General features: G+C 34.6%; 1 protein-coding gene across 2 annotated transcripts in view; it reads right to left on the reverse strand.

Moving 5' to 3' along the window:
* Positions 1-16,487, reverse strand: part of LOC150109287 (sortilin-like) — a 508,125-nt gene that overhangs the window by 17,741 nt on the left and 473,897 nt on the right. The window contains exons 25-26 of one of the 2 annotated variants that reach the window (XR_016549652.1): positions 12,409-12,552; positions 2,280-2,394 (exon numbers count right to left, since the gene is read on the reverse strand). Coding sequence is in view for 1 of the 2 variants with exons in the window: in XM_090406996.1 (XP_090263122.1) it covers positions 2,380-2,394; positions 12,409-12,552 (159 nt within the window). In the remaining variant the exon portion in view is untranslated. Of the gene's footprint in view, positions 1-1,918; positions 2,395-12,408; positions 12,553-16,487 lie in introns of those variants that run through there. The other variant, XM_090406996.1, reaches the window with a different exon arrangement.

The raw sequence follows: 16,487 nt of genomic DNA on the forward strand, positions 1-16,487 counted from the left end.
TATATTTAAGGCAAGGTATGATAAACCGTGTGTATAACAGTAGACCTCCCATGATGAGTTTTTGACTCCATGGAGGTTTTTTATTATAATAATAATAATAACATTTCATTTTAAAAACCTCAACTATATCATACTATTTTTTCTAATCTGATATCTGACTTTTTTCTTCTTTTTTTTTACAATAACATTCAAATTTATTTTATTAAGTACATTGTCCTCCTGCGATGAGTCCTTGAATCCCTGGAGGTGTCACATAATAATAATAATAAATTTTTTTTTATAATTGGTATTTTAGCTTTAAATTTACTGACATTTCATTAACAGTAACTATGTGGAATGCCATTTACTGTTCATAATAAAAGGCATCTGAAAAATTTACACTTGATTCTAATTATGCATCACATTTTGTATATTAAATGAATAAACATGCATTATTATAAATTAGCAATCAATAATAAATTCACTTTCATTATTTCTTGCTCTACTGTAAGAAATAAAGCAAGAATGTGGATATTTTCAAACACAGTTATTTTAACTAATTTAATAACAGTTGTGAATCATTTAAATTATCAATTCAGATAAGCTGATATTTCAAGGAATCGCAGACTCATTGATGGCAACTACATCTCACCCACACCAGCTGTCATACCTTTTCTTGAATTCATTCACACTACCTGCACTCACAATCTCCAAAAGGAATCCAATCCAATTACATACCACCCTATGAGAGAAAAATCTAACTCGCACTAATTTCTTCACTGCATTCATTCTCAAGTTCCATTGATGCCCTCTTGTCCTCTTCCCACCCTATATAAAATGAATAATTCCATCTACTGGTATCCTGAGCGACCAAATGGTGGTTTGTAAGGCTCAATAATGTCATCCCTCATTCTCTTCATTGCTAGTGTCTGCAGTCCACAAATTCTCAATCATTCTTCATTATCCATATTCTATAATCCTGATATATTTAACACTTTCCTTTGTACTCACTGTATCACCATTACTATGGAAACCAGACCTATACACACAAATCCAAGTGAGGTCATATCATGGCCATGTAAAGAGGAAAAATGGCTCTTCCTTACATGTTAAGGTTTATTTCAGCATTGTAATTATTTTCTGAGTTGTTTTTGTGATCTTTGCTATATGGCACCTGAACTTCAACTTCCAGTCTAATAAAACTCCAAGATCTTTAACCTGATCAGTTTCTTCTAGCATAATCGCATCAATATGATATGACACTTACTACCATTGAATTGACAACAATTTTCACATACACACAGTTCCATCCTATTCAAATCATTCTGAAAGTACTGCATATCATCTGCATTATTGATTATCCTTATTATCTTTGAATCATCAGCAAACAGCTGTAAAGATTGAATAACAATGGACAAAAGACTGATTCCTGTAGTGCATCACTCATCACTTTAAACCTTGCAGACTCACATCCCCTGTATATGATATCAGCATCTGTGCTGATATCCCATTGGTCCCTGTTGCTAAGTCTTATTCAGTTTGTGTAACTGCTCTGGTACTGCATATGGCATTTAGAATCATTATGCAAGATTTTCCTATTAATTAATTTATTTAAATTAATGTTTAGCATAGCTTAAGCAAGTATTATGAAAAGTAATGAAGGTCACATAATATTCTTTTCCTGTTTCATTTTTTTTTTGTTATTTTTAGCATTTTTATGTAGTAAGTATTTTAATGTCAATTATTTCTCAAAAAAAAAAAACAAAAAAAAAAACAATCAAATGCAAACATTTTAAAGGATTAAGACAGCTTTCCCTAACAACAGCATTACTTTATATTAACTGAGAAAAAGAAGGTTATGCTAAAGATGATGCAGGGGGATAAATTTTACATACTTTCTTTTAATATCTGAGTAAGTTAAGTATACATCATCAATAACTTGGAATATCAAATAATTCCATAAATAATTCCATCCATTGCTATTGAATGTATAATATGTAAAAATAATCATAATTTAATCAATTTGTAATTTATGAACTTCTGGAAGTATATGACTTATAAATACAAATTAATATTTGTCACATGCAAGGAACATCTAAATAAATTATACTGTTTCTATGAATTCTCTTCATATTTCAAGAAGCAAAAATTTTATTGATGAAATAAAATTCCGCATTTAAAGTTAAAAGACTTCTTTGATGTTAAAAAAAAATCATAACCAACAACCTTTCAATTCCCAGTAAGGTCTATATGCTTATTTTATGTATAAATGTGACAGAAACAGTTATGTACATATTTACTTCTTATTATTTTTTTTTATTGTATGAAACTGTAATTCAGATATACCATTTCTTTTAATGGTCTTTGCATGACACATTTATATTTGGCCTCAGAGCACTGCTACTCTAGAAGTTCCTGCAAAAGAAAAAAAGTTATTAATATTTCACAAAGATAATTCTGATAAAATGCCTAGTGGGACTACTTGTAAGATAAACATATTGTTTATGACTTGGGTACATTTTTTACTAACTAATTTAAGGAAATTACAACATCAACTAGGATATACATTAAAATAAATTTTAATATACTTCAATATTTCAGCAACGTCATGTTGCCATTTTCAAGAAACTTGAGAACAAGACACGTGCACGCAGGCACAACAAACAGTAAATGAGGAAGAAGCAGGAAGCTATTATTTCTCCTAAAGTCCTGATGGTGCCCCATAGCAGGCAATGTTGGTATTCTTAGGCGATTGAGCTGAAGGTCTTCTGATGTAGGTTTCCCATATTTGAGGCAGTCTCATGCAGCCAAATTTGTTGAGGTTTGGTTTGTTTCTTAGGGGCTGAAGCTGATTCCATGAAAAGCTTTTCATATTTGTATTTTTACAAATATGAAAGTACACCGTAGTACACCACGATAATACACCGTAGTAAAAATACCACGATAATACACCGTAGTATTTTTACTACGGTGTATTATCGTGCACCGTATTCTATGGCAGGTATCCAGTGCATGGTCAGCAAGACCTGAGTGGCTGTATTGGTGAAACCGGATGTAATCTTTGTGTTCTGAAATTCTGATATTTACTGCACTGTCTGTTTGGCCAAAGTAGGACAGCTTACAGCTGCAAGGGACCTGGTATACACCAGGTAGGTCTGGGGGGGGGGTAGTCTTTAGTCAAGCGGATAAGGGATGCCAATTTTTTTATATAGTCTGTAACAAGAAGTTAAGTCATGTTTTTTTAGGATTTTTGTAATTTTTTCCGAGATGCCTCGGATATAGGGTATGGTGATGGATTTAGAGTAATCCTTGTTGTGGGGGGTTGGAGTGAGTTGTGGTTTAGATTTTTTTTTTTTTTTTTTTTTTTTTTGGGGGGGGGGTGTAGCCATTGGCTGAGAAAGTGTTGAGAATGTGGTTTAGTTCTGTGGTTAGGGCATTGTCATTGGAACAGATAAGTTCAGCCCTGTTGCATAGTGTCTTAATGACTCCATATTGTTGCGAGGAGGAGTGATGGGATTGTTGGTGAATGTATCTGCCTGTATGGGCGGGTTTTCTATAGACTGAGAAAACCAAGGTTCCATCAGGCTGGCGGGTGACTAGTGTGTCTAATAAAGGAAGGCAGTTGTTTTTTTCTTCTTCCAGGGTGAATTTGATTCTTGGGTTTGGTTGTTTAAGTGTGTTAGGAAGGAGAGGAGTGCATCGGAGCCATGTGGCCAAATAGAGAACACATCATCAACATAGCAAAGCCAAATGGTTGGTTTTTGTGGGGCAGAGTTTAAGGCAGGCTTTCTCTTCAAAAGTCTCCATATAAAAGTTGGCCAAGGGTGGGGAGAGTGGAGAACCCAGGCTGTCCCCTCTATTTGTTTGTAGAATTTTCCTTGCCAAACAAAATAGCCTGAGTTCATAGTGAACTGAAATAAGGCTGTGATTCAGGAGGAAATTTAGCTTGGATTAGCTCTAAAGATTCTTTGAGTGGGACATTTGTGAATAAGGAGGAGACATCAAAACTGACCACTATGTCAGTGTGTTTGAGTGTAAGGTTTTCTATGCTGGCTTTGAAGTGGGCTGAGTTTTTTAATATGTGAAAGTGTGTGTTGCCAGTATAGTGTGAGAGAGCTTTGGACAAATGTTTAGCTAGTTTGTATGTGGAGGATTCAATATTCCCCCACATACAAAGTAGATGATATTAGACCAGAAATGCTCAAGTATGGAAGTATAAACGTTTTACAGTGGCTACACTGCATAGTTCAGAGGTCTGGACAGAAGGACAAATTCCAGATGATTGGAGTAGAGCTCTCATAGTACCCATATATAAAAAGGGAAATAAAACTGAATGTGAGAATTACAGAGGTATTTGCCTAGTGAGTGTTCCTGACAAGATTTTTGCAAGTATTCTTGAGAAACAGTTGAGAAGAATTGTGGAAGAAAAGCTTGGTGAAGAACAAGCTGGATTCAGGCCAAATAGAGGCTGTCAGTATCAGATCTTCACTTTACGACAAATAGTTGAGAAAGCATGGGAATATAACAAAGATCTGTATTTAGGTTTTGTCGATCTGAAAAGGCATATGACAAGGTGCCAAGAGAGAGAAGCTATTCAATAGGCTACAGTTATATGGTGTCAATGGGACATTATATCAAGCAATACTTAGTCTTGTAAGTCAGCAGTTAAAATTGAAGGAAGTACAGGAAGATGGTTTAATGTTAAATCTGGTGTGAGACAAGGATGTACATTATCCCCTCTGTTATTCATTATCTATATGGATCACATTATGAAGAAAAGTGGTATTAAGCATGATATGAGAATTGGAGAGGTTAATGTCAGCTCTTTGCTTTATGCGGACGATGTTATACTTCTAAATAAAACTGATACAAGTTTGCAAGATTCCCTGACTAAATTGAATAACTGTTGTAACAGATATGGTATGAAGGTCAGCATTAAAAAGACAAAGACAATGAAAATAGGTAGAATTGTTGAAAATGTCAACTGTGTTGTGAACGGGGAATCTGTGGAACAAGAAAAACATTTCAGCTACTTAGGCACGATTTTTACTGAAGATGGTAAATTAAAAATGGAAATAGACAACAGAATCAACAAAGCTGGTATGGTAGGAAGTCAACTGAATAATTTATATGGAATAAGAGAGAAATTAGTCAAAACACTAAATTAGCTGTATACAAGACAGTGTTCAAACCAATGTTTGTGTTCAGAGCTGGATCAGAAGTAAAATACTTGGCCAAAGACTAGAGACCTCAGATATGAGAGTCCTGAGAAAGATTAGAGGCGTGAACAGATGGCATCAATGGCAAAATCATATTAAAAACGAGGATATTAGGAAAGAACTTGACATTGTTGGTGGTATGGTCACTTAAACAGAATGGGAAAGGAAAGATTAGCAAAACAAGTGTTCTCTGCCAGGTTGGCAGGAAAACGTCCCAGAGGAAGACTAAGATATAAATGGATTGATATGGTACAATGTGCCTTAGACGATAGAAATATAAGATCTGATAATGATAATATTGGAGTCTTGACAAGTAACAGACTGATTTGGAGGAAAATTGTAGATAGGAAGTAAGTAATGATGTAAATTTTTCATGTGGTACTATCATATCCTGTACACCCCTTGAGGGTACATGTCAGGAATTTGATGATGATGACATGTAAGTGTGTGTGTGTGTGTGTGTGTGTGTGTGTGTGTTTAAAGTAACGAATGCTTTGTATTTTTTTCAAGATGTTCTGGTGAAAAGCCAAATAAAGAGTTGTTTTGTATGGTGTGGCCCATCTCAATTATTGTGCACATGACAGGTCATGAGTTTCTTGGAGATGGAGAAGTGGTGGAAAAAATCCAGAAGCAAGTGACCAAGATGGTGAGTGTTCTGTGGAATGCTCCCTAGATTGAGAGTCAGTGGGTTGCAGAAGTTGGTTGACAATAGGGGATAAGAAAGAAACAATTAAGTTACTGAAATGGGCTGATGCAGAGGACATTTTTCAGCACTTGGCTAGAGGAGGCAGAACAAGGGATCGTTCCTGGAAAATGAATAACAGTGGGTTAGCAAGGGATGTGAGTACTAGATTTTTCACTTAGAGAGTGGTAAACAAGAGGAATGGATTACCAGAGTCTGCTGTGAATGCACTGTCAGTCAATGTATTCAAGGAAAAGTAGGACAGATTGAGTGTGGGTCACCTGCAAAGAGTCTTCAGACTATGTGGAGGTTCCCATGCAAGAATAATATATCTTTGTTCAGGTAGATATTTATTTGTTCAAGACATGCAAGCATAAATCCTGCATACTATTAGAGAATAGAAGAATAAATTTCAGTCAGTGGCATTTAGAGATATACATATATCTCTACAGATAATAATTTTAATTTTTAATATTTACAATTTATATATACATTGCTCATACATTTCCAGTTTTATATTAGATTGAATAGTATATATGAAAAGGATACAGATCTCCACTTAGCAGCATTACATGCATGCCGGTTTTGCAAAAAACAATTGATATTAAGAGTATAATAATAATAATAATAATATTATTATTATTATATAATAATTATTATATATTTTATATATCATATGCATGTGTTCAGCTAAGGTATGCAAGTACAGTAACGACAGAAATGTCGATGACTATGGTTTTGAATCTGATGAAGAGACAAATCCGTACACTTTAGGTTTTTTTTTTTTTTTTTCGAGGGGATTGGAAGGGAAAACTAAGGCAGACTACAGATGTAAATATACAAAAAAGCCAGGTAGTAACTTTTTATCTCCATAAACAAATGCCATGAGTATCACAAAAAAAAAAAGAAAAAAAAGAATTTCTTACCTTGTTGAATACACTTTTACCTAAAATTGTTGGTATTATTGAAAATTTGCTCTCACAGTCATATGTAGTAAACTGGAATCAAGTGTAAAGGTATAATATTTTTAGGATGGGCAGAAGAGGAGGGAGCTACTACTAATGATATTAGACGATTTGAGTCCAGTTAGGGTAGAAATTCATGAAAGCAATAATAATGTTCCACAGAGCAGTGAATTTGCAGCTATCTGGCATGAGTGATGGCTAACATAATGAATTGTATGGTGGTGCATAGCTACAGACCTGGAGGTTCAGTCCAAGGGGAATGCATCACCAAATTACCTTGACGGGTACTAAACAAATAATAATTACAGATGACTTAAGTTATCCAAACATTCACTGAGTAGTAGAGAAAACTCATGATAAGAATGAAGGAGAATTTATTGAACTGTTCTCTCAAGTAGCATATGAAAAAAGGAACTTTAGATTAAGTGTTAGATTTAATTTCATTATCAGAACGAATCTGTCGGCAGTTGGTGACAAGTTCATGCCATCTTGACCTGAGAAGTAGCCAAGTATATGAAATGAATGTCCAATCAGGAAAGGTTACATTATTCATCATGTAGAATTTACAGACAAAAACACACGTGTTGGAGTAATTACTTGGCCGTGATATTGGGTTGAATGATCCTCTTTACTCCAGGTATTTCATGTGGCAAAATAATTTCTACCTGCAGAAAGAAAGTATGGCCATTGGCATACCACTTTCTCCCATGTAGCTAACTTTCACATGGAAGACTTCTAGATTCAGCAAGCCTAAAGCTCAAAGTCTAGCACAGATATGTTGATGATATATTTGCCATTTGGTCCCATGGCTGTGAAATATTAAATGCATTCTTAAGTCACCTGAACAAACAACACAAATGTATCCAACTTACCAGTGAGATTGAAACAATAACTCTTTTCCTTTTCTAGACACACACATCTTCCCTCAGGCTGCCTTTTCTTCACAGTCTACTGCAAACTCACACACACACACACACACACACACACACACACACACACACACACACACACACACACACACACACACACACACACACACACACACAGGCCAATAACATATATACAAATATGCATACGACCATCAAACACAAAAACTAGGGATCATCAGCACCCTCAAACATAGAGTCCTAACAATTTGCTCCAATGAGCAGGCACTGAAGAAGGAATGTGAAATTAATAGCCAAAAGTTCATAAAAAATGGGTATAACAAAAAAAACAGTTCATAGGATGCTCCACAATAATGCCATGAAAAGCAAAAAGATTACAACCATACTATACATTAGAGGAATATCAGAAAAAATAGAGCACTACATATATACAACATTAAGGCAACTTTCAAACCTGCAAAATTAAAATATATACTCAACTCATCTAAAGATTCCCTCCCCTACCTTGCCCACCCAGGGGTTTACAAAATTCAGTGCACCTGCAACCTACTCTACAGACTGGAAACAGGAAGCACGATTCCAACAAGAAAAGATGAACATAAATGGCACATTAAATTTCTTCACACTATGGTAAAACAGGCCTATCAGATCATGCATTTCAGACATGTCTCAGAATTAACTGAAAAGGCACCAAGTCCCTACACCACACCAAAACCTGGTTTGAAAGAAAATTCAAATAAGCTCATGAGGTGCTAAAACATCATCCTGATCTCAACAAGAATGATGGATTAGTAATTTCAAGAATCTGGAGGACCCATCTGCAACCTATAGAGCATCCATAACAAGATGGCAGAACCCCAACACAAGAAAACCTTAAGATAAGAGGATTATAGAAATGTGTTTGATGCAATTTCACTGTACTTTTTTTAATCATTTGTATATTATTGTACTTATTATGTATAAAAATTATTTTATATTAATTGACTAAATAAGTAATTATTATTATATATATATATATATATTTTTTTTTAAATTTATTTTATTTTACTTTTTTTAGTAGCGGTCAGACTAGTGTAAACGATTAAGAAAGCATTTATATTTAGCTTACTTTTGTGTAGCATCATGTAGCTTGTGTCCTGTGCATATGTATGTTTTCCTGATGATGAACTTATTATAGAGATCAAAAGGTTGAATATTATTTTCTTAATTGTAAGTAAAGCAATTAATCCAACACGTTTTTTCTCCATAAATTCTATACAATACAAGGGTGTGCTGAAAAGTTGCAATAATCACCATGTGACAATCAAAACCTCTCAAATGTCTTCTTATATATCCTAAAAGAAAAATAATAAATTATTATAATTTGATAAAACATGGGAATTAAAGGATCTCAAGATATGTTCTTTCTTATGGTTATATCAATTTCTTTAATATCATTTTTGTTCTAGGTGTTGTTTATCAGAACTTTTCAGCCCTCGGAAATGCTGACTACCACGTAATCTTGAAAAAAAAAGGAACGGTTACATGCTGAACCAAAAAGCTAAAAATTATGACAAACTCAAAAGAATGCTATGTTTGGTCCATGGTATTGGTTACTTATTTGCAATGGATATCAGCATTGCATGGAAAGCTACTAAAATTATGTAATATTCACATGTATTTCTAGAGTTCTAAGAACAAAAGAGTGGGAGTGACATGGATGTGCAACTTCATTGAGCAAGGAATCCATGAAAATAAGGATGAGAGGAGTTATGAAATACATAAAGTTCAGGCCAGAAAAGTTAAGTTACGAGTATTGCACAGAAAGCAAAATTAGATAAAAAAAGATATTGGCTGGGCAGGCTAAAGGCAACCCAAAAGAATTTTATCATTATGCTGCAAGTGACAAATTATCATCATCATCAATTTCCTGATATGTACCTTAAGGGTTGCACAGGATTGTGGACAAATAATTTTATTGAATACATATAGTATGCATGTGTCAGAAACAGAATGAGTGCTCGCTTCGTTAAGATCTGTCAACCTGGCATGTGCAACATAGTACATAGTGCTACCACTACAATAGATGAAGGGATAGAGGTGCATGAGAAAGTGATTCTACAGCTGTTGCATAGCATAAGAATTCAGCAATACAAATAGTATATGAGGGTGGTGTGAAAAGTTCTCGGCCTAACAATGAAAAAACGAATTTATAATTTCAAAATTATGTTTATTTTTCAACATAATCTCCCTTAAGACTAATACATTTATTCCAGCAATGTTCTAGCACCATTATCCTGTCCCTGTACATACCCCTCTACAGCTGCAATCATCTCTTGATTTGAAGAAAAACGCTGACTGGCAAGGAAGAATTTTAGTTTTGGGAAGAGATAGAAGTCAGAGGGAGCCAAATCTGTGGAATAGGGTGGATGTTCCAACAATTCATAATGCAGATCCCTTAATTATCCCACTGCCAAAACACCTTTCTGGGCAGGTGTTTTGATGAAAGATGATTTTTTCTTCTGCAAACTGGGTCTTTTTTTTTTTCACGAATTTTTTTGTCTAGCCTGGTTAAAAGATCAGAATAATATTCCCTGGTTATTGTTTTACCCTTTTCAAGATAATTAATAAACAAAATGCCTTTAGCATCCCAAAACACTGATGCCATGACCTTTCCGATGGAAGTGACTTTGTCTTCTTTTGCGCTGAACAACTGGCTTCTGTCCACTGTTTTGACTGCTGTTTGGATTCTGGTGTGTGTGTAATGGTGAATCCAAGTCTCATCCATAGGAATAAATTGATGCACAATATCAGTTTTATTCTGGTTAAAACGCTGCAAGCACTGTTCAGATTGTCATGTGAGTGCATTTTTGATGTGCTGTGAGCAAGTGAGGCACCCATCTTGTGCAAAGCTTTTTCATTTGCAATTCTTCATGCAAAATATATCCTACATGTTCTTTTGAAATGCCTATAGTCTCAGCAATTTCATGCACTTTGGCTTGCTGGTCATCCAATACTATATTGTGCACTTGATCTATGATTTCTGGTGTTGTTACACTTTTTGGACGTCCTTCACATGAATCATCGATCATCTTCAAGGCTGGTACGCCATGTTTAAACACGGCAGCCCATTTCTTAATTGTTGAAAACAAAGGAGAAGAGTGTCCATAAACTTTTATGAACTTCAAATGAATTTCTTTTGACATTAAGCCTTCTTTTACAAAGAATTTTATAGCTGCACGATACTCAATTTTATCCATTTAAATGGACACAGACAACACTTTTGCTTCGGACAGCTGTATAAGACAAACTACTTAACCTGATGTTAGCAAGGTGGGGAGTCAGAGATCCTAAGGATTTTAAATTGGCTATAACTTTTTTAGCAATGCGTGGCAGCGAGTCATGCCTCAGTATAGATTCCCCTTCCCATAACCCACTACTCGACACCATAGATGACAAGCTGTTGTGTGCAAGCAAGTATAGTGTGGGACTCCACCTTACCACTTTTGTTAAATTTTCCCACCTTACTAATGCCGGGTTAATAGAATGACTTGGAATTTCACATGGATGCTTATGACAGATGTACCAACTTAGAAAAAAAAATCTTGCTGATAGTGTTGCCATCTATGGTCGAGGCCGAGAATGTTTCAGCCCACCCTCGTATATCAACATATATGCTAATGGAATGTTCAGTCGAACTTGCTAAGTCCTTGACATCATTGTATAATTTGAGTCTCAGCTCAGGAAATATTCCACAGGAATGGAAAGAATGTCTCCTTGAATAAGCAGTGCAAAACTGATGGTATGTCTAATTACTAACAGTATCTCTGGAGTGGTGTAAAAGATTTTAGAGAAGTTGGTAAGAACTCGCATACAGATATGGGTTGACAGACAAGCTATATTTTGCAAAGAACAGCAAGAGCTTACTAAAGGGAGGTCATGTTTAAGCAATTTGCTCATATTTTGGTTGAATTGGATAAGGGAAAAAATAGATATGCTATGATAAGCTTTGCTATGAATCTGAAGAATGAAAAACTCTTGTATAAATTGGAGGATATGGATGATTGTAATATACACTGTTGACTTGGATAAACAGGTGGCTGACAGACAGATGTCGAAGAAAGTGGTATGTGGAGGGGAGCAGGTAAATCAGCTAGATTTAAGATGACCGGCAGTGTACCACAAGCATCAGTCCAAAATGCAACTGTATATTATTAAACTATCCAGTGGTCAAGGATGAAGACTACAGCTGGAATGTGCTCTAAGCAAAATAGCCAGAAGAATGCTAAATTTTGTAGCAGCTTCCAGTTATCTTTTTTTTTGTGTGTGTGTGTGTGTGTAATAACAATACCTTATAAGAGCCAATACTTTTAATTGGCTTTTAGGTGATGTTGCTATGAGGGAAAAAAAATGATGGAATATATTAAAACAGCAAATTTTAATTTTGAAAAAAAAAAAAAAAAAGTGTTTGTATGATATGCATTAAGCTTTTCTAATATTAAAATGATTATCAAATCTTACTTCTGCTGAGGGCTTATCTAATAGTATACTATCATTATATCACTTTGAAGGTTAAAGAACTGAAAAATATGTTTCGTGCTGATATATCCCTTTAATTTACACTCATAACAAAAAAACAAATGCAAAATGCATACAATTTTATAAGAATATATTATAAAATTAAATAAATTTCTTACATCATCTGTATCTTCAAGTAGTGACTTGAGCGATGTCTCAGGTAAAAGTTTAGTTGGTGTAAGAGAATTTGCTGGTGTAGAGTTCGCAACAAAATGATTAGGCATTACAGTTTGAGTATATACAGCAAGTGTAGGAGGAGATGACTAAAAATACAAATATGCAAATAAATGGGTTAGTATACTTAATATATAGCAAGATTAAAATAATTTAAATAAAACTAAATTACTTAGAAGAGGAGAAAAAGAAAAAAAAAAAAAAATATATATATATATATATATATATATATATATATTTCACATCCTGTGATGAAATTAGAGGAATATAATTTAAAAAAAAAAAAAAAACAGGAGTAAATAATAACAAAATTAACTGTAAAGTAAGTTGTAATGTATGCATATATTTTTCAAATGTACTTTAAATGAAATATCAAATTACTGTGAATTAAATGTCATTTAAGAGTTAGTCTTAAATACATAGTGAGTGAATACAAATACAAATAATACAAAATCCTGCTGCATCCTCTAAGGGCGATATTCATGACTGTAATCCATGTGTGTTCTCCGGGCCGGTTTGCCTGCTTGCGGGATGAAAAATCCCAGATAAACTGAGGGGAAAAATCCCTGCTGTTTATGCCCAAGACCGGCTAACTTGGCTATGGCTGAGGAAGATCCTTGAGCTCCTCACGTCGTCGACGGGAATCGAACCTAGGACACTCTTTCCCAAGGCATATGGTTGTGAAGCACATAGCCACTAGGAGAACCACGTGGACTCTCTCTCTCTATATCTATCTATCTATCTATCTATCTATCTATCTATATATATATATACACACACATATATATACAGACACACTGTATTTTTCCATGTATAAGATAAACCCTACTTTTCCTAACCCAAAATTAAGAAATCAATATTTTAAACATAAAACAGAACACATTTAATATTTTTTTAAATATTCAAAGTATATTTAGTAATTAGGTAATATTTCCTAATATTTCCGGAAAAAAAAAATCGTTTTTTATTTTTGGACATTTTTATGGGCTAGTGCTCAAAATAATGTTAACCACCTTACCGTCCATTATGGATCAAATACGTATCCTCATACGCTTTGTATCAATCATATATTTCACTGTACTATGAATGGTATTACAATTTTAATATGCACTTCGCATCCATGAAAACCTTGATGTCTACAGACGTCTTGGCAGGTAGCGTGGTTAATACATTAACTTACCCCGCCAACGAGTTGCAGACGTATGAATGCTTTCAGAGTTCTGATTGGTTTATTCATAATCAGCTGTTAATGACGTCAATCGACAGAGTTAACAAAGGCTAGTGATTGGCGGAAGCCTGTTCATGGAGACAAGGTACCGGCAGTTTCGCCATGGCAACCACGGGTCTCTCAACTGGTTACCCCCCCCCATGTATAAGATGACCCCCCTAATTTTTCTAAAAATTTTAGAAAAAAGTATCGTCTTATACATGGAAAAATACGATATATATAAATGGTATCTAATTGTATGAATAGCTTAATAACTGAAGAAGATAGTGGTGCACAGAGAAACTGTTTAGTATAAGTGCTAAATTTTCACATGACTTCTAAAATGAATGTGACTCAGTGCAAAGTTTTAAGAAATATAACCACCTTAACCACTTGGCTTGCTGCATATATAACAGCTTTTATGCTCCTTTTGTTCTTTACTTTCAGTTGTCTTAAATTCATAGTTTATTTCTTTGCTACTGGTTTTAGTCACTTTTTTTGGCTATCTGATAATCTCTACGATTAATTATTCATCTTCAACACCTCCAACTACATATTATCTCAGCTCTGATCAAGTCCTGTCAAATAAGAGGCTGCACCATTATCAAAATAGTTTTGCTTTTTTTTCAGTTTAATATCAAAATTTAAGAGTATCATGATTTTATCAGATTAAGTATGAATCAAATCAATCAGCTTACACCTTTTATTCCCATAGAAAGTAGGTCAGGCCATTTTAGCCCTATCCAACTTTTGGAGATTGAGTGGGCAGTTCAACCTTTGCTGGTAACCAATCTGGCCCAAGACTATCACTAATTTTAAGTGGTATCCAGTGAAGAGATGGCTAACAAGTACTGCCATCTCATATTAATTTTTTAAGAGAGAGAGAGAGAAGTAAGTAAGGGAGAGAAGCAGTATACAAGACAGTGTTAATACCAGTTTTAACTTTTGGATCTAAGAGTTGACTTTGAAAATAAAACAGTTGCTCACAGACTAAAAACCACAGATATAAGAAGTTGTAAAAAAAATTGTGTTTGAAAGGGAGTGACCAGATGGCATTAACAGCAGAATAATAATAAAAATGCATATGTTGAAAGTTTCTCCACTTGGTTATACTATAAATTAAAGATGCCAGGTTTTATCCTTTATCCAAGTGTAAGCAAACAAAGGTCGCATGTGAAGTAACTTGTATAAAGAGGCTAACGACTTCACATCATTTGCCTTAGTACCCCATAACACAAAGCACATCTCCTTACAGACATGAATAATACTATGCATTGTGGGAAGGATCACTATCCAGACTGGTTTTGACCCTTATTGAGGTGAAAAAGTAAAGGGTGCAAGAGAGCCTGATAGTATTAAGAGAAAGAAAAGAGACAGATAGATAGTATGAGAGATAGAGAAAAGGCCTCAGCTTTTATATCATATAGCCAAAGGCTATCAGTTTTCCTTTTTCACCAATCTCATATAGATGAACAACCAAAAGACCAATTGAAACTAAAGTGCAAAGATCACCAATACCCAGGTGGTTAGCCTTATCTGAGTTAACCATCTTGAGTTCTCTGCCTAGGATTGCTCTCCTCTCATCCCTGCAACTGACTATAAGGCCGCATTGAATTAAGAGGATGGAACCATTTAAAAAACCTCTCATAACAAAAATAGAGAGAATTTTATTTGTATGCGAAGGTTTCTGTGGTTTATCAGTTCATAAGAAAGATTCTGGTAATTGGACCACATGTTTATTACGATAAATAACAATGAAAAACAAGCCCGACAAGTTTCGTAAGTCGTATGACTTACATCTTCAGGGGTCAAAGGTAACTACAAGTTTAAACACACGAAATGAGAAATTACTCAAAATAGTTCATTCTATGAAGTTGTCTAACTGATCATTAAATCGAATATCCAAATGTAGATTCAGTACAATGCTAAATTCTAAATTCAGGGGAAATTTGTATGAATGACCGCCAAAAAATGAGAACACAAATCAGGCTTAGCATACCATACAACTTCCACCGGACATAATGTACTCTGGCAAAAAAAACAAACATGTCTTACATTGAAAAAAATTGTTTCATAAGGAAATTAAAATAAGCTACAAATATGCTTAGAATTCCAACGCAATGTAACAAAAACCAGGGCCTAATTCTACACCAAGTTTGGTCAGCATAAATTTTTTGGTTGGACACCAAAAAAATTGCATAGGCTTACTATATAATTGCTTTTCTTTGGCTTCTGTGATGTCTGTAATATTTATTATATACAACTGAGCAGGAAAGATTATGGTTTTGAGTACTATGGCTTTAGAACAAAAGGAAAGTGGTCCTATTTTCCAGTCTTCTAAGGTTTCAAAGTTTTTGTATATAAGTTCTTGAACTGGTAATATTGGGTAAGTGGAGAAGGGAATTCCAAGTATAATGAGAAGTTCTCTCTCTCTTAGGGGTTATTCCAAAAGGAATGCCTCCAAGATCCCACTTTCGAAAAACTTTTAATTTTGTCTTGTCTGCATTAGTAGACAATCCACTGATTCCGCTGAATTTTTCCAAATACCAAAAAAGGTATATGTGGAATCATTATCCTTCAAAGTACCCACTACATCATTGGCATATGTTAACCTTATTTTCCTTCATAGTTGAAGGAACTGTTATTCCTTGCACAGCATGTGTATTGTTGAATTCCTGTACGAAAGGTTTAAGAACCAATGCAAAGAGCAATGGACTAAGAGGGCAACGTTGATTGACTCCTTTTTGAATTTTGACTGGGTCTGACAGGAATCCATTAACTAGGAGGTGGGTAGTTGAATTGGCATAGGCTCTTTTG

This window comes from Typopeltis vanoorti, chromosome 2, assembly GCF_054136105.1.
Source record: "Typopeltis vanoorti isolate ZY-2024b chromosome 2, IOZ_Tvanoo_1.0, whole genome shotgun sequence".
NCBI lineage: Eukaryota > Metazoa > Arthropoda > Arachnida > Uropygi > Thelyphonidae > Typopeltis > Typopeltis vanoorti.